At 36.6% G+C, this 19,950-nt stretch overlaps 1 protein-coding gene across 3 annotated transcripts in view; it reads right to left on the bottom strand.

The window, feature by feature from the left end:
• LOC149780592 (5-oxoprolinase-like) overlaps positions 1-19,950 on the bottom strand; it is a 178,953-nt gene that overhangs the window by 24,234 nt on the left and 134,769 nt on the right. For all 3 annotated transcript variants that reach the window (XM_089937708.1, XM_089937707.1, XM_089937709.1), the window contains exon 34: positions 9,175-9,272. In XM_089937708.1, coding sequence (XP_089793834.1) covers positions 9,175-9,272 — 98 coding nt within the window. The remainder of the gene's footprint in view (positions 1-9,174; positions 9,273-19,950) is intronic.

The raw sequence follows: 19,950 nt of genomic DNA, 5'->3' as shown, positions 1-19,950 counted from the left end.
TTGTTAAATAAAACAAGTGTTGGAAAGTTAAGGACATGGAAAGAGAGAAATTCAGTTGCATGGGAAGGTGTGAATCTCAAATAAAGCACAAGGTTAGTAATGATTACATTTTAAGTGTTCATTAATTACATATGATGTGTTCATCGATTACATATGATGTGCTCATCGATTACATATGATGTGCTCATTGATTACATATAATGTGCTCATCAATTACATATGATGTGCTCATCGATTACATATGTGCTCATTGATTACATATGATGTGCTCATTGATTACATAAGGTGTGCTCATCGATTACATTTGATGTGTTCATCAATTACATATGATGTGTTCATCGATTAACATATGATGTGCTCATCGATTACATATGATGTGCTCATCGATTACATATGATGTGCTCATTGATTATATATGATGTACTCATCGATTACATATGATGTGCTCATTGATTACATATGATGTGCTCATCGATTACATATGATGCATTCATTGATTACATATGGTGTGCTCATCAATTACATATGATGTGTTCATCGATTACATATGATGTGCTCATCGATTACATATGATGTGCTCATCGATTACATATGATGCATTCATTGATTACATATGATGTGCTGATCGATTACATATGATGTATTCATCGATTACATATGATGTGCTCACTGATTACATATGATGCATTTATTGATTACATATGATGTGCTGATCGATTACATATGATGTGTTCATCGATTACATATGATGTGTTCATCAATTACATATGATGATTACATATGATGTGCTCATTGATTACATAAGATGTGCTCATTGATTACATATGATGTGTTCATTGATATATATTTTCAAATAAAGTTGAATTTATTAATTTTGGATTCATACTTTAATCTTCCTTTCAGTACAGAAATTATTGTGCATGTTATATGATCCATGTGTTGAAAGAATGTCATGGCAGTTATGGTAAAAGTAGTAGCAGTAGTGCATCAATAGCAGCAGTGGTTGTTGTAGTTGTAGTTGTGATGGTAATGGTGATTGTTGTCATGGACATCATTTTGCACTGACGATGGCTATCTATCAACTAGTTATGCAGTATATATGGAAAATGTAGATACTGGCCAACTCTGTAATTAAAACCATGTAAGGATTAGCAGTTTACCTCCATTTGTATGGGGAGTATCTTAGAACAATCAGCAGTCTATAACCTCCTATATTTTAACATGGCAGGGGGAGGTAAAATAAAAAGCATGGCCTCTCTTCTGCTGGAGAAAAACGTCCCTTACTAAGTGATGAAGTAAAAAAATGTACCTGCCTTCAAACATTAATGAAAATATTAGATTTGCTTCAACAAGCAAAATTTATACAACAGTAAAAATTACACTACCCCTGGGTTTCAATGAATGCAAAATTTTCCAGCTGAATATTACAAGTCCAAAAAACGTCTGGACACTGAAACTATTGCCACTACTGCAAAGTCTGGACAGTAAAACTATTGCCACTACTGCAAAGTCTGGACATGAAAACTACTGCCACTACTGCAAAGTCTAGACATGAAAACTACTGCCACTAATGCAAAGCCTGGACATGAAAACTACTGCCACTACTGCAAAGTCCAGACAACGAAACTATTGCCACTACTGCAAAGTCTGGACAATGAAACTTTTGCCACTACTGCAAAGTCTGGACATGAAAACTACTGCCACTACTGCAAAGTCTGGACAAGAAAACTACTGCCACTAGTGCAAAGTCTGGACAATGAAACTATTGCCACTGCTGCAAAGTCTGGACATGAAAACTATTGCCACTACTGCAAAGTCTAGACAGGAAAACTATTGCCACTAATGCAAAGTCTGGACATTAAAACTATTGCCACTACTGCAAAGTCTAGACATGAAAACTACTGCCACTACTGCAAAGTCTAGACATGAAAACTACTGCCACTAATGCAAAGCCTGGACATGAAAACTACTGCCACTACTGCAAAGTCCAGACAACGAAACTATTGCCACTACTGCAAAGTCTGGACAATGAAACTTTTGCCACTACTGCAAAGTCTGGACATGAAAACTACTGCCACTAGTGCAAAGTCTGGACAATGAAACTATTGCCACTGCTGCAAAGTCTGGACATGAAAACTATTGCCACTACTGCAAAGTCTAGACATGAAAACTATTGCCACTAATGCAAAGTCTGGACATTAAAACTATTGCCACTACTGCAAAGTCTAGACATGAAAACTACTGCCACTACTGCAAAGTCTAGACATGAAAACTATTGCCACTAATGCAAAGCCTGGACATGAAAACTACTGCCACTACTGCAAAGTCTAGACAACGAAACTATTGCCACTACTGCAAAGTCTGGACAATGAAACTTTTGCCACTACTGCAAAGTCTGGACATGAAAACTACTGCCACTACTGCAAAGTCTGGACATGAAAACTACTGCCACTAGTGCAAAGTCTGGACAATGAAACTATTGCCACTAGTGCAAAGTCTGGACAATGAAACTATTACTATTATTCCAAATTCTGGACAGAAAAGAGCTGCAGGCTATGAATGGTAAGCTGCAGTGGAAACTAAGTGCATTGTGAAGTAGATATGTTGATGTAATGGTGCCTTCCTATCTTTGATCTCGGGTACATTTACACTTTCAAAGACAAACAGTAAATGAAATCCAGAGTTCTTCATATCAGTTAATTACATCCCATCTTGTCTAACTCATTTGTACCCATATGATGTACCTGCTTTATCTCTAGATATAAAGCAACCTTAAGTGTCATATGTCCGATTAAAACTCTTGTTTTGTTAAAGCTATTATACTGATAAAACAAGAGAGAAAAATAGAGATAAGATGGGGTTTTATTGTTTCAATGAGTATGTTATGGTATGCAAAAGCAGGTGATGTAAAACATTCTTGAATAGTGAGAGTGTGTCATCTGGACAAAATTATACAGATATAAAAAATTTGTGTTACTTATAAATACTATTATTATGTTATATACAAATGCATTGAAATAACAAAGTGATCTAAAGCAATGAAAATGATATACAACATTCCCTCGCTATAATGCCCTTCATTATAGCATGGTTCCTGTTATAAGGCCCTTCATTATAATATTGTTCCAGGTAAAAGGCCCTTCATTATAAAATGATTCCTGTTATAAGAACCTTCATTATAACATGGTTCCTGTTATAAGGCCCATCATTATAACATGGTTCCTGGAATAAGGCCCTTTATTATAACATGGTTCCTGTTAAAAGGCCCTTTATTATAACATGATTCCTGTTATAAGACCCTTCATTATAACATGGTTCCTGTTATAAGGACCTTTATTATAACATGGTTCCTGTTATAAGGCCCTTCATTATAACATGGTTCTTGTAATGAGGCCCATCATTATAACATAGTTCCTGTTATAAGGCCTTTCATTATTACATGGTTCTTGTAATAAGGTCCTTCATTATAACATGGTTCCTGTTATAAGGCCCTTCATTAAAACATGGTTCCTGTTGTAAGGCCCTTCATTATAACACAGTTCTTGTAATAAGGCCCTTCATTATAACATGGTTCTTGTAACAAGGCCCTTCATTATAACATGGTTCCTGTTATAAGGCCCGTCATTATAACATGGTTCTTGTAATAAGGCCCTTCATTATAACATGGTTCTTGTAATAAGGCCCTTCATTATAACAGGGTTTCTGTTATATGGTCCTCCATTATAACATCATTACTATTAAAAGGCAGGTATGGTCATGGATCCCACTTCAATTAGTTGTAGTAAAATTATGTATACCATATGTACCTGCTTATAAGTCTAGTCCAACTGAACACAGCATAGACCCAGATCTGCTGTTATATAATGTACCAGCCGATCTGGATCTCTGCAGTTTAAGAGTATTTAGTAAAACAAACAACATAAACTCTGATACGCCAGCACATTATGTGACAGTAAATCAGGGTATATATTGTTTTTGCAGTTAGACTTGACTTTTAAGTGATTAATAAGGTTGTTGTTGTTGTTGTTGTAGGGTTTAATGCCATTTTTTCAGCACACGATAGGCTATACATGGCAGCCAGTATTAATGGTGGAGGAAGAACCTGGAAAAACCCCTGGAAAGAACCACCAACCCACGAGAAGCTACTGGCAAGCTTTCTCACATACCCACATTGGCTGAATCCGAGACTCAAACCCATGCAGACAGAGGTGAGATGGCAGTGATCCATAAGGGAGAGCGCTTTAGATGATCCCACTATAAGGCAGTCCTGCTATAAGGTGGTCTCACTATAAAGCAGTCATGCTATAAGGTGGTCTTGGTATTAGCGTTATCTCCCACTGATAGCATTATAAGGAGTTTTGTGTTCTGCTGAATTTAACATGCTTAAAAATTACAGATATACACGATTTTTTTTCTTTCATAAATCCTTGGATTGTGTTATGGGAAACCTCCAATGAAACAACAGAATCACCTCAAAAGCAATGAAGGATGAGGAAACGCATTTGATAAGCCTCAAGAAAAAAGGAACCCAGAGTGTAATCAGTAATTACATGACTCATCTCTATGAAACTTTTAGTAGTCCCTAGCAACCATTGTAAACAAGAATTATTCAGCAGGAAATAAGTGTAGACTAAAGTGATCTTGACAAAGAAATGTTTTCCCCTTTTCAAAGAAAGCTTTTTTGCAAATTTTTCTTTACATTTTAACTTTTGATCTCCTGACAATTTAAAATTGTAACATTTAATCAGTAGTACATTTACAGTACCAACCCACCTACGTGACATAAAGAACACAAAAGAAAAATTTGTTTAAGATATCTGAAGGCAATTTTTTCATAACAGACATTAATCCTGTTTTTGTATTTTTAAAAAAAAATTATTATTCACAAAATCTGCTTAAGGGCTATTAGTGACATGATTTGGCTTAACAGGTGTATGTGATCTGGATTTTTAACGTAGCTTTAACAATTTTTCAGCCATACTGCTACAATGTTTGCAGTGTGACAGTTTATAGTCTAGCACTGGGGCATCATGCCGAAGACATGTAGCATGATGTCCCACCAAATCATATTATCCTGACACCAGGCGGACCAGTCCTAACACTAACCCCCATAATGCTCAGCGCCAAGCGAGGCAGCTGTTAGTACCATTTTTGTAAGTCTTTGGTATGACTCGGCTGGGGATCGAACCCTTGACCTACCACAGATGAGGCAGATGCTCTAATCAATAGGCCACTAGAGCAGTCTTTAACAGGTGGGTGAGTATGGTATAGTCAAATATCACTTATAGTATGTACTCAATTTAACGTTGTATAGGTAATAACTTAAAGATAATCAGCAAAATAAGCAATATGATATTGTATTTTACATGTGAGAGATCATGGCTTTGAGATAGTATTGAGCTATTATTGTAATTATTGTAATGTTGCCCTGTTAGTAAGAGGGGTGGTTAATTGGATTTGGCTGGCATTATCTAGAGGATGACCTCCCTTGATATTACAGCCTGGTGAGAGTGGAAAAATAGAATTTCAACAGAGAACTGAGCAAGAATATTGGGAAGAAATAATGCAATATGATCCCCCTTAGCCAAGAAAAATAACAAATTTAATCAAAACAAATTAATAGCGGCAATTCCAATTCAATCTAAATTATGTCAGCAGATTTATTTCTACATAATAATGGTGGTGAAAAGAGCGCAATGTCCATTACTGATTGCATCACATTCCTCCCGTGACCTTGTATCAATGTCTTCCTGTTTCCTCGAGCCTTCCTATTCTCTACACTTCACCCTTACTGGATTTTCCTAGTCCTTTATTCTGAACCTGCCACTCCTTTTTTCGGACTTCAGTCTTCAGACTGTCCCGTCTCTCCCCAAAAAGCTGTTCCTTATCGCTGTTCTCTTTCAGAAATTGTGCATCCTAGCACTAAACCCTGTCTTTTCTTACAAGGCAGCCACCTGGTTCCCTTTTCTCATTTAAAGATGAAAGCACTATTCTAAGGTCGTCACTTCAAATTTACATTACTTTCAAAGTGTACACCTTAATTTACTCTGACCAATCGTAAGCAGTGGTTCCTAAATTTTTCCCAAGATAATCATTTCTTTTGTCGGATCTTAGCTCATGGTGCATATCAGTTTCCCTTTGAAAATGATAATTTGACATGGGTTCCTATCAAGCAGTTATGGTTGGTAGCTCAAATGTTTACTTTCTCAGGACAGCATTGCAATGCCCTGGTCAAATCTCACTCAGTCATAAATTCTTGCCTTTCAAGTTTTAACACTGAAATGGGGGAGAAAAGAAGAATGGTCAAAGTGACCCTTCACAAAGACTTTTCTGGCTTAAATGTGATAAAATTTTAAATGCTCAATGCATTAAACTTTATGGTTCAATACAATTCAAAATCTGACATTTTACAAATATCTTGTTGCATGAAGACTAGTCAAGATACAACAAGTGTCACATTTTTCATATACATTGGGCTTTGCACACAATGCACATGGAAAACATCATGATGCCAAGCAATGCGGGCTGCCATATTGGTCTTCTTCCAGTCAACCTAATCCCTTGACTGACAGTTATATTTCACGCATATCTGTAACCCGATGGATATCAAACTTTCCATATTGAAAAGTACTGTTATGGCCAGTACTGTTAAGAGGAAACAGAACTGCAAAACATTCCAGAAATACATACTATAAAATGACTTATTTGCTTGTTTACATATTGGTTTTGCTCATCACAGCATGTATTTCTGTAAGTGTTAATCTGCCGAAGTTTATATCTTAGTGTATCATCAGCCTTTCGTTCTTAATACTGACTAAAGAAAATGGAATAATGCTTGCCAATGAATAAGCCACACACAGAAAAAGTTTTTACACTTACATGTACATTTAATTATGTAATATATTAGTAGTGATTTAGTATAGTTATTTGTGTTCATTATGTATGACATTTGAAAACTGGACTGGATAAATTAGTTTTTATCATTATACAATGGTAAAGACATGGCTGCTTTAGAAACCTGTATACAGTGAGGCAGATTAACGTGGTTAGAGGTCTACATGATGGGGTAAATATTTGACAAAAGTCATAGTCATACATTTCGCCTCAAACCAGTTAGGATACCAAGAAAGTGGTTAGAGATTTAAACTCAGAATTCATTAATTACTAAACTTTAGAAAACTGAATTACCAACTATAGTACAAAAGATAATTCAGCACGTGCAGAAAGATAGGTGAGCAGAGAATATGAATATTTCAGACTCTTGATTTGGGGAACATAATTGTTATCAATTTCATGACATATTCATGAACAATACTTGAGAAATGAACATCAAATACAAAACATAACTCAAGTCAGCGATGCATAAAACATGAGCCATAATGACCTGCATCTGAAATGAAGAAGTAGTGCTCAGCAAGATGCATTCCCTCACCAAGTTTCATGATTCTAAACTGGATCGTACATGGATATACAAAGCATACAAAAACACCTTTATGGTCATCAGCTACATGCAAAAATATAACCTAAGCCAGTAAAATGTGAAACGAAGGTCACTGGTGACCATTTTTTCCACGCATGTGTTACATAGAAGAGATGTATACAGTCATCAAGTTTGATGATTCAAGCATGAAACTAAAAACCCAAAACTTTAAGCAAAGCCACTGAAGCATGAAATATAGGTTACAGGGACCTACTGTTACGATGAAGGTGTAGTATTTTTGAAAATGCCTCCTTTCACCAGACAATGTATGAACATGAGTGAAATGTAAAAACGTAATCTAAGCCAGTAAAATATAAAATGTAGGTTGTAAGGCTGCTGTACCAATGCTCATAAAATTTGATGTAATCTAAGCCAGTAAAATATAAAATGTAGGCTGTAAAATATAAAATGTAGGCTGTAAGGCTGCTGTACCAACACTCATCAAATCTGACATAATCTAAGCCAGTAAAATATAAAATGTAGAAAATATTCTTTTTGTTTAAGCTGCCAAGAGGCAAAAAGCGTTTCTTTCTTCTTTATCCTTGTGTCCATTACTACGTATTGGAGAATGGGGTCCCGAGTGGCCGAGTGGTTTAAAGCGCTCTCCATTATGGATCACTGCCATCTCACCTCTGTCTGCATGGGTTCAAGTCTCGGATTCAGCCAATGTGAGTGAGAAAGCTTGCCAGTAGCTTCTCGTGGGTCGGTGGTTCTTTCCCGGGTTCTTCCTCCACCATTAATACTGGCCACCATGTATAGCCTATTGTGTGCTGAAAAATGGCGTTAAACCCCATAACAACAACAAGAACTCATTATGATGCATCCCCTCATCAAGTTTCATGCTTCAATGTATAACAGTATACATTAAAAAGTATGAAAGAACTCAAAAAGCTTAACCAATGTACATGTATAAAGTACCACTGTAACCAATGTACATGTATAAAGTAACACTGTAACCAATGTACATGTATAAAGTACCACTGTAACTAATGTACATGTATGAAGTTGCCCACTGCTGAACATTTCAACTTTTTAAGAAGCTGATTATCCTTTCAAATGCAAGTGATTTCTTTTGTTGGATGACACTACTAGATAATGTTATCATTAATATAAAGCAAAAGCTTGATTATACAGGTATTTTGCATGCAAATCGCTGACAGAAAAAGTGTCTGAGGTGTTCCTTAACACCTGGTCTGATTCCCAGACCAAACAGTGAACATAATATGAAAACCCAGATCTGGACCGAACCCAGACATGCCAATATAAGGAATTGACTGCAATCATCATATTTTCCTAGTTTTTATTATTATTCCATAACTCCATAATTTAAGGATCATTTCAATAGAACGTATGTTCAAATCATAAGGGTTGGCAAGCTTTTATCAATACAGAAACTGGCCTTGCTACCAGGGTACAATAGCTTTTCTCCATCTGAAAACAACACCTATGGAAGCCTTGAAACCAATCAAATTTAGCATAGTCCAACTACCCAGGAGTAAACTATCAGTTCTAAGAATAGATGAAACAAAGGTTGACATGCACATCATAGACATTTTAGTCCGAAGTGTATGAAATTATTAATTCAGTAGCGGATATAGAGTGGGGGAGGTTAGAACAGATCAATTTTTTATAAAAATTCTATAACCCAGCATTCCCACCAGACTTTAACCAAAAAACAAATAAGAGTCACTTACCCCAGCACTGCAATGAACAGAAGTCTTTCCTCCCAAGTTGATGATTCTGCCATCCTTGTAACACAGCAAATTTGATCCCACTGCTCCAGGTTTCCCACCTGTACAACATAATAATGATGAGATATTGTACTGTATCAATTTGAAGCATCATAAAGAACAATGTCTACCATTTTACACCGAGTACTCTCATTGGGGTTTGGAGAGTAGATAGGTAATCCACTTGCTCTGTTCCTCTGAGGTCTAGGTTAGATACTATATTCTGCCAAATGCAAGGGTAAGTGGCCCTTCATTGGTCAATTATTGTTTCTTTTATATTTTCAAGCTTTATCAACATCTTATTCAAATTAACCTGTTATATGCCAATCACGTTTAAACTTTTCTGATTACCTATGGATGAACAATCAATACTATTGCTAACAATGGTGTGAGGCATTCTATATTCACAAGTACACTGAAACTCATTGCACATCCAGGTTTTATGACAAATAAATGAATGGCACTACCTAATATGCACAAATTCAAATGGTCATAACTTCAACCTTTTTCAATCCACTTCAATATATACTCAAAATTAATACTAATTCACATGGAGATAACTGCCAAAATAAAACACAAAAATACTTGATTTTATATAAAGTGCTATGCTAACTAGAAATCATGGTTACCGTATTTCATGTAATTTTTCATACACAAAAAATAATTATTAATTTCAGTGTATGAAAAGTTATATGTAAAATAAATAATTATCATTTTGTGATACTGACCATGTATGAAAAATAAAGGGATCGTACCTGAACAAGTTCTAGGAACACACGCTACTCGACCACCTAACTGTACAATCGTACAAAGTAAACGTATAGTTTCTGTCTCATTCTGCTCCCAACTGAAGAATCTAATTACAATAAAATTAAAAGTACTCAAAAATATTTTGTTGTTATTAGTGAAAGAGAGAGAGAGGGAATTATGTCTCAGTGTGCAAGCTCATCTGCATTTAGAGCATATGTAGCTGCTATGTTGCTTAATGTTGGCAAAATGATTAAGATAGTTTGAACATGTATTAGTTACAGATAATATTTATTGGTAAACTGTATGCAACGATGAGTCCACATTGTCAAGAAATTAAGTGCAACTTGTATTTTTATAGCAACAATAATCTCATTATCAAATTGCAATAAAAAAAAATAAAGAAAATAAATCACATTTTAGTTAATGTGTGTGTGTGTGTGTGAGAGAGAGATAGAGAGAAGAAACAAAATACTGTCAGTCTACAAGACCGTATTGATTAGGGCAGTTCTTATTTGTAGTTTTTGCATAGAGAAAAAAGACTGTATTTTCATTTACCTGACGATTGTGATAATCCTCATATATTAGGACCCTACTATATTCCATTATCAAAAAACACTGCTAAATCAACAATTCATTCTTGTTTTCATTACGATCTATATTGTTACAACAACCATATGGCTATGCAGTGTTATTTACACGGTAATTAAACATGCTTAGGGCCTTGGTTTTTCCACTTGAAACCAGATTGAGGGCAAGAATTGACAAAACCGGGTCAAATCAACGAGGCTGCCAGTAGGGAAATGAGGCTCTCTTTAGGGAAATGAAAATCTGTCAATGTGCTATTGAAGTTATTGTCCATACAGCAGATGTGATGGGGGCCCCGAGTGGCCGAGTGGTCTAAGGCGCTCTCCGTTATGGTTAACTGCCATCTCACCTCTGTCTGCATGGGTTCGAGTCTAGGATTCAGCCAATATGGGTATGTGAGAAAGCTTGCCAGTAGCTTCTCGTGGGTCAGTGGTTCTTTCCAGGGTTTTCCCGGGTTCTTCCTCCACCATTAATACTGGCTACCACGTATAGCCTATCGTGTGCTGAAAAATGTTATAAGGACAAGTGATCATACACAGTATTTGTTATTTGAACTCACCAATAAAGATAACAATAGCACTGTATATCGTAGAATAGATCTGCAATAAAATGTTAATTATATCCAAGTCAAAACAGTACAAGCACTTAAAAGATTGAATATGTATATATATATGAATCGATTTAATGGAGTCCATGACTTTCAAATTTATGATAGAAAATGAAATGGTTTTTTGTATTTTATGCTTGTATGATTATAATGAAACTATAAGACTAGTTGACCAATGGTCTGTGGTCTTCACTTTAGCATCTACTGAGATGTAATTTTTGTTGGGTAAGTGTTACGGGGTACAAAAGTTGCAAACAATAACATCCAACACAAAGTATATTCCCAGCCCATTTTTAATGTTCACCCAAGCTAGGGCTCAAGACGACTGCTCTTTACAGAGAACAATTCTTTAGTTTTACACAGGGCAATAGTTTATCAAAACAACAGTGATGACAAATGCACACTCCAATTCCAATGGGTCAGAATCTTTATCAGTATCAGATGTGAACTAGGTAGAATTTGTTTCTAACATTACCATATATGACCGCTTAAAATCCGTTAAACTTAAACTACCATGTACACCACTGTCTCTTGTCTTAATGATAATCAATGTTTATACAATAAATTGGAGGGAAATGTTAAGCATTAATATGACGGCAACACCTTCCCCCTTAAGAGAAAACTAGTTTTTGAACTAAATTATAAAGGATGGACAAGCATGATTGAAGGGTTAATATTTGGCTGTATACAGTTCTGTGTAATTATCTTACTTCAAGAATTTAAAAGTTCTAGCATCTCCCTGGCAATTAGAGTTCTATCAAATAGTATATAGTGCAAGCATTCAATGACTCGCTAAATATTTCCATACTCCGAATACAACATTTAGCATAACATCTAAAACAAACATTTTGGATTCACTTAAAATCAAACTGATGTGCATTACGAAAGTACTTAATTAGCACACAAGCTATAACACACATTATCATATGGGTCTTAATTCAGATAAGTCCAACAAGAATGAACACTAAAACACATAGTCTTAGACTCCAGCACGTGATAATCCATCAGCATTTGCATTCTCTGCTCCCCGACGGTGTTTGATCATGAACTCATATGGTTGCAGACACAGGGACCATCTCAGAAGCCGTTGGTTTTTTCCTTTGTTTTGGCTTAGCCAAGTTAGTGGGTTATGGTCAGTTTCAACATTGAATGGAGCACCACACAGGTAGTAGTGAAGAGATTCTATCGCCCATACTATCGCAAGGCATTCTTTCTCAATTGTAGAATAATTCTGCTCCCTGGGCAATAGTTTGCGGCTGAGATACGCTATCGGATGTTCGTCCTTATTGTCATTGTACTGACTCAAAATAGCTCCAATGCTCACATCACTTGCATCCGTTTGCAGTACAAATGGGCGTTCAAAAACAGGATTGATCAAGATAGGTGCCTTTACAATTGCATTCTTCAAGTCACTGAATGACTTAACAGCTGTCTCATCCCATGTAACACGATTTGGCTGTCCCTTCCTTGTCAAAATACAAAGCGGAGCCGAGAGCTCAGCGAAATTCCTGATGAATTTTCTATAATAGCCCACCATTCCTAGAAAGGATCGAACCTCTTTCTTTGTTGTTGGGAGTGGGAAGTCAACCATAGATTTGACTTTGCTGTGGTCTGGTTTAATTTGCCCTCCGCCAACAACGTGACCAAGGCAAACAATAGTATCCTTTCCAATGTCACACTTGGAAGGTCTAACTGTCAGATTGTTTTCTCACAATCTTTTCCAAGACTGCTTGTAGATCCTGAAGGTGGTCATCCCAGGTCTCACTATAAATAATGATGTCATCAAAGTAAGATGCAACATTACGTAATTTCGCCAGCAACAGGTCCATCATGCGCGAAAGTGTAGCAGGTGATGTTTTCATCCCGAAAGGCATAACGGTAAATTCATGAAGTCTGAAGGGTGTCACAAAAGCAGATTTCTCCTGTGCTTTTGACAGAGGTACTTGCCAGTAACCTTTGGTCATATCGAGTTTGCTAATATATTTTGCATTTCCCAACTTCTCAAAAAGTTCTTCTATCCTTGGTTTAGGATAGGCATCAAAGAGAGTGACGTTGTTCAATTTTCAGTAATCAACACAAAGTCGCAGACTTCCATCTTTTTTTTGAACACGTACAATTGGTGAACTCCATGGCTTGTAGATGGTTTTATCAATTCTTGCTGTAACATTTTGTCTACTAGAGCTCTGACTTCAGCCCTTTTTGCATGGGGAATACGATAGGGTTTCTGCGTGATTGGAATGTCTGTTGTTGTTCGAATGTTGTGAGTGATCAAGTTGGTTAGGCCTGGTTTTGAAGTTAGCACATCTTCAAACTCCGAGCATAATTTTTGCACCTGTTCTCGCTGTTCTTTCATCAGTCTACCATTCAGACTGATTTTGTCCAAACTCTCCATGTCGGCCAGTGGGAATTCAATCCATCCTCCTCCAACAAATTCATCACACACAGTTGCTGATAACAGTACAGCTCTCTTGTACTGACGTACTAGGTTACTATAGTAGGTTACTTGTCCTCGCCTACCACCAATGTTAATCTTGTGATTAACGTCATTAACCTTACTAATGACACGATAAGGTCCCTTCCAGTGAGCTTTCATCTTCGATGCATCAGATGGCAACAAAACTAGGACCTCATCTCCCAGCCTAAATTCCCTTTTGGTAGCATTTTTGTCATACCATAATTTAACTTTCTTTTGTCACTCTGTCAGATTTTCTTTCACTAACTCACTTACATCAACCAATCTCTGGCGAATCGAAAGCACATGTTCTACAACTTACTTATGTGCCTCACCCTCACTGGTGAATAGATCCTTAAGAATCTCCATCGGCCCTCTTACTGGCCAACCATACAGCAGCTCAAATGGCAAAAACCCAGTTGCTTCATGTGGTACCTCCCTATAGCAAAACAGTGCGTAAGGCAGCATCACATCCCAGTCTTCACCATTCGTGGAACACAGTTTCTTCAAGACAGCTTTGAGTGTGCCATTCAATCTTTTTACCTTTCCATTGGATTGTGGCCTGTAAGGAGAAGTTGTGATCCCCTTGATGTTCAACATGTTGTAGAGTTCTTTCAGAAGTGTACTTGTGAAGTTGGTACCTTGGTCTGCAAGGATAATCCTAGGTATACCAACCCGACTAAATAGGCCAATTAAGGCATTGGCCACTGTTTTGGCATCAATGTCCTTCAAAGGAAATGCTTCCGGATACCAGGTAGCTTCATCTACTATGGTTAGTATATATTTGTTCCCCGCCTTTGTGCGCTGTAGTGGGCCAACAATATCCATCGCAATCTTGACAAAAGGGTCAGACACAATTGTTGGACACAACATTGGAGCTTTCTCCTTCCCTGTTCTCCTTGCTGTCTTTTGACAGATATCACAGGCCTGACAGTGCCTCTGAATATCCCCAAACATTCCTGGCCAATAAAATGCTGTTGTTATTCTTGCTTTCGTTTTCTCCCTTCCTAGATGACCAGCAAGCGGTCTATCATGTGCCAACTCCACCACTGCTTGACATAACTGCTTTGGCAAAACTAACTGGATTCCATATTTTTCTCCATCCGACGACTTCCACTTCCGTTTTAAAATTCCATGCTCCCAGAAAAATGCATTCTCCATGCCTTCTACTTCACTTGCAGATGACAGGGCCTTTTCTCTCACTCCAGCCAACGAGCTGTCATTCTTTTGATACTGAGAAATTAATTCCACATTAACATCATGCAGCTGATCAAGCGACAAGTTCTTGTCATCAGCCTCATCTTCACGATGGATGTCATCCTCATCCTCATCAGGACCAAGATCACTATCTTCGTCCGAAAATAGCCTATCTAGATGCACGTCATCCAATTCATGGGATCGGACCCCACATTCTTTTATTTTCCTTTCACTTTCTTCAGCATCCTCTTTCTGCGCTTTTACCTGGTTCCTCGTTACTACCATAGTCCTTTTTTGACTATGTAGAATGTCCATACCCAGCAGCGCTTGTGCTGCCAAGTCAGATACCAGTCCAACCTGGACATGACCCTTATAGTATGGCGTGTCTAATTCTACTATGGCTAATTTCGCCTCAAAAGGCTGTCCAATGGCAGTGTAGAGTGTCAGGTTCTGTCCTTCAAGGATACATGACTTATCAACAAGGTCCTCATGTATCAAGGTCATTTCTGCACCTGTATCTTTAACAAATAATACTTCCTTGTCGTTCACTGTTCCTGGTACATTTATTAACCGTTCACCAATGTTATTCTGGACAAAGTAGGTTGCTTGATTTTGTTGTTTTCTACTGGGACAGTCACGCAAACATGACCCTTCTGGTGACATTTATAGCACTTTTTGTCTCCATAGGATTTTTCTATCAAACCAGTTTTCTTGGACTGAGGTGAACTTGATGCTTGGTTATTTGCTTGTTGTCAGCTGCGCTTATGGTCGAACTTGCTGTCACTGATGGGCAAAACATAATCCTCAGCAGCATCGATAACAGAGCCATTGCCTTTATTGCACCTTATCCACTGGGCCTGCACTGGTGGGAGAGCCTTCAAGAAGTATTCATCTGCTAAACATCTATGTGGATCACGACTATCAATGAACCGTATTAAATACTGCTCTATACGTGCCATCAGACCTCTGTATGTTTCATTAGCATCCCTTCTTATGCTAACTAACTGGCTAAAATATTCATGAGGTCTTTTCCCAAACCTATTTATCAGGGCCTTTCTTAGCTCAACATAGCTTTTACTTGTTTGCTGTGCTACCTCTCTTGCCTCTCCTGTTAGCAGAGTTCTCAGTTGCAGGGTTTTCATTTCTTCGCCCCATTTGGCGTGATCAGCCATGGCATCAAATTCTGAGAGAAATGTAAGAATGTCTTCATTCGCTTGATGATTGTAAGTTTGAAGCTTGACTTTGAATGGGAGGCTGTCATTCTTTTTATCTATGTCTTTCTGATGTTTTACCCTTTCTATCTCTAACTCCAGCTCTTTAAGTTTAAGACTGTGCTCCATTCGCAACTTCTCCCTTTCAAAGTCTAATTTTTGTCTCTCAATTGCACATTCCCTCTCTAACTGTAACTGGTCACGTTCAGTTTGCTTGTTGGTGTCCTTGGATGTTTTTAGTTTGCTCTGTGTTTTCTTTAGTTTTCTTACTGGCTGCTCTTCCCCTATTTCCATGTCATATGGTTCTTCACCACTGAAGTCTCCCTCAATATCTGTGAATTGCATCAAATTTGTTTGCTGTTTCCGTCTGGTCCTATCCCTTGCAATGCTGTGCTCTTTAACAATCGTTCCTACTTCCCCATCTATAACGCTACCTTGGGTCGTCATTTCAATATTTATTTTGTTTATCCTTGGCTTAACAGGAATCACACCCATACAAAGTTACAGAGTATATCCAATAGCAATTTGCAGCTACACTACTCAGACAAAACTTTGTTACTTGTGCTGTTTCAATGTTACTGTCAAATTTCCAACAACTTTGCTATCCCACCGCTGCCACCAAAAGTGTTACAGGGTACAAAAGTTGCAAACAATAACATCCAACACAAAGTATATTCCCAGCCCATTTTTAATGTTCACCCAAGCTAGGGCTCAAGATGACTGCTCTTTACAGAGAACAATTCTTTAGTTTTACACCAGGGCAATAGTTTATCTAAACAACAGTGATGACAAATGCACACTCCAATTCCAATGGTCAGAATCTTTATCAGTATCAGATGTGAACTAGGTGGAATTTGTTTCTAATATTACCATATATGACCGCTTAAAATCCGTTAAACTTAAACTACCATGTACACCACTGTCTCTTGTCTTAATTATAATCAATGTTTATACAATAAATTGGAGTGAAATGTTAAGCATTAATATGACGGCAACAGTAAGAAAACATCAAAGGGCTTCTGAACTTGTTTTAAAATGCATGTGGTGTTTTGTTACAGTGATGGACTTAATAAAGAGAACTAATTAACGATAATATTTAAAGGTATGTTCTGTGGTGTCCTTCATCCATTTGTTGATAAACACCATTAGATATTGTAATGATAATAAGAGAGCTTATGCATCAATCATTGTATTTTCTCACCAACAATTAATTACTAATTTTTTTAAAAACAAAAATGGCATTACAGTATTTTTTTATCTTTTTTGCAAACGTAGATATTCTTAGTAGAAATTTTGTCCAATAATTTAATGGATTTTTCAAAAATTACAAAGTGATATGTAAGAAAAATTATGATACATTTAAATAATTATTATTTTGATAACTTGATTGTATATGAAAAATTCAAGGGTACGAAAAAATACATGAAATATGGTACATGTATTCTGACAATAGGTCATTAAGTACGGTATATCCACATTAAAGTCACTATATGTCTCTTGATGTGAAGTCCTACACACAGCATTGGTACTAGATACGAGTCCCAATATTCTGGCCTAATATAGTTTAGTCATTGCTACTTACATTGCTTACAACTGATAAGGGCCAATTACAACATGGTTTTACACTCGATATTTGTGATTTTCCATACAACATTCCACAGTATGAAAGACTTGCTGTTAACATTCCTTAGTATAAAGTGCCCCCACTTATAATGTAGTATATTTTCACTTGATTCCATTAATAGCTTTACAAAGTGGGAAAAATGAAGTTCTTGTATCGTCGACATGAAATAAATAAGTTTGGTAAGTCAATGGCAAAGAAAAGCAGAACTTCATGGAAAAATACTGCATGAGAGACTAATGTTCTTTGCACTTGTCTGTTTTTAATACCCAATTTTACAGACTTGCTAAAAGTCTGATTTTCAGAGGTTTCTTTGATCACATCTAAAATACCAAACATAAACCGACTTGTATGATAATAAATATTTTTTGTACAATGCATTCAAAGTTCTATCATGCACTCATTTTGTTGCTGTTATCACTGCTGAAATAGAAAATCTCACAAGACTGCTTGTGTCAATGAAAATTATAAAATGAGTCAAATAATTTCTATCGTTTGTAACCCCTGGGGAGTTTGACGAGTTTCATAAATTTAAGAATAAATACTCTGGATGTCCACTGTTGCACAGCAGGATTTGGTCAATTGGTCAACATTTAGTTGATCATGTCGCTCCAGTCCAGAAGTCTTCCTCTGATGAAGACCTTGTGAAAGAGGTCAAAAGCTAAGGAGTCATAACCTATTATGCTACAGAATGGTATCTAGTCTTAATTTCACTGACAGCAAATAAATAAAGCAGGCAATAATCTTCATTCTAGAATTTCATAATTTTCATCAAATGAGCACAAAAGCTACATTACATTTATCACATAATAAAACAAACTTCATTTAGTAAAAATCACAAAATTGTGAAATTAGCTAAAAGAACATTCAGATGTCTTGGATGTTTGCTGTAATGAACATTGTGACATCACTTGTCATATCAAGAGATGTTATTATATGACTCACGGTACTAATTTAGTTCCTATAGTAAACCTATGCAAACACCATATCAAAAATTCAATAACTAAATATTTTGAGTGCTCATGATCAAACCTATATTTATCAGGTTAGAAGAAACCAGGATGTCAGCTTCTGTGTAGAGGAAAGTGTATGAGCCGCAGCATTTTCTGGACCTGCGTGTGTTTGAAATATGTGCTTTCAATTCCGCACCAAAGAGTCAGTTGCTAATTTTAGTAATGAGTGTTCCAAACTCAAGACTGCTAACGGACTGAAATTCCATCAATAAAACAATGTCTCTATTTTTTCCACTTACAACTAGAATAAACTCTCAAAAGGTTCTTTTTCCTACAACATAACTTACATTATTAACCAATCCTGGTCAGCCAAACCCATATATACTCTGTTTTATGTTCACCCATTTCCAAGCTGGTTCCCATTTTTCCATATCATTAGTAATGTGTGTCCTATAAGTACCATATACATTTGGTTACAAATCAAGCTGAACTGTAAACAACAGAGACCATGATTTGCCATCACATCATGGACTGGCAGATCAGGGTCTATCTTGTTAGTTATACTGATTACTCATAACAAACTGAATAGACACAGATCTGATGGCACATGATGCAATGGTAGATCTAGATCTATGCAGTTGGACTCTTAAGTGATTACATATAGACAAAAATTTCAAGGGGTTTTATTAACCTAAATAAGACAGTCATCATATGATCAAAAAATCATGAAGTGACATTGATCAGAATTGTACTGATTTTTTGGTTAGATATCTACATACCAAAATCTATGTTTCAGTTATGGTATATACTCACTTATAACTCACTGCACACAACACAAACCCTGATCTACCATTCCATAATGTTTCTTCTACTGCTTACTCCTAACAATCTTTGTAGACCCACATCTGCCAGCACATTATATGCAGTTCACATTTGGAATCAACATATAAGTGCATATATATAGTATATGTTATGCAAGTTCTCTCAGGACAGTTAAGTGAAGAAACAGAATGAAAATTTATTGTACATTTTGAATTTTCTATTGCTATTATCAATTCAATAATATTTTAGATATTTCACTTACAGGAAGTATGTATCACTTTTATAAATACAAATCAGTCTGGCCTTGTGCTCTAGAGTTAGATAAACAAAGCTAAAAGTCGCAACACATCAAGAATTTTGTAAAACAGAAAGTGCTGAGCAATAGTTGAGATGAGAATGGCAGAGGTCTAAAGGGAAAGTATTTAATAATACTGATTCTGACATTGGGAACAAGAACACTATAATTCAGACATGTTGTTGTGGGTTAAACTCCATTTTTCAGCACATGATAGGCTATACATGGCAGCCAGCATATTTGTTAT

The sequence above is a fragment of the Sinohyriopsis cumingii genome, chromosome 16 (genome assembly GCF_028554795.1).
Source record: "Sinohyriopsis cumingii isolate HCF-2022 chromosome 16, ASM2855479v2, whole genome shotgun sequence".
Lineage (NCBI taxonomy): Eukaryota > Metazoa > Mollusca > Bivalvia > Unionida > Unionidae > Sinohyriopsis > Sinohyriopsis cumingii.
This window is presented reverse-complemented; position numbering and strand designations above follow the sequence as displayed.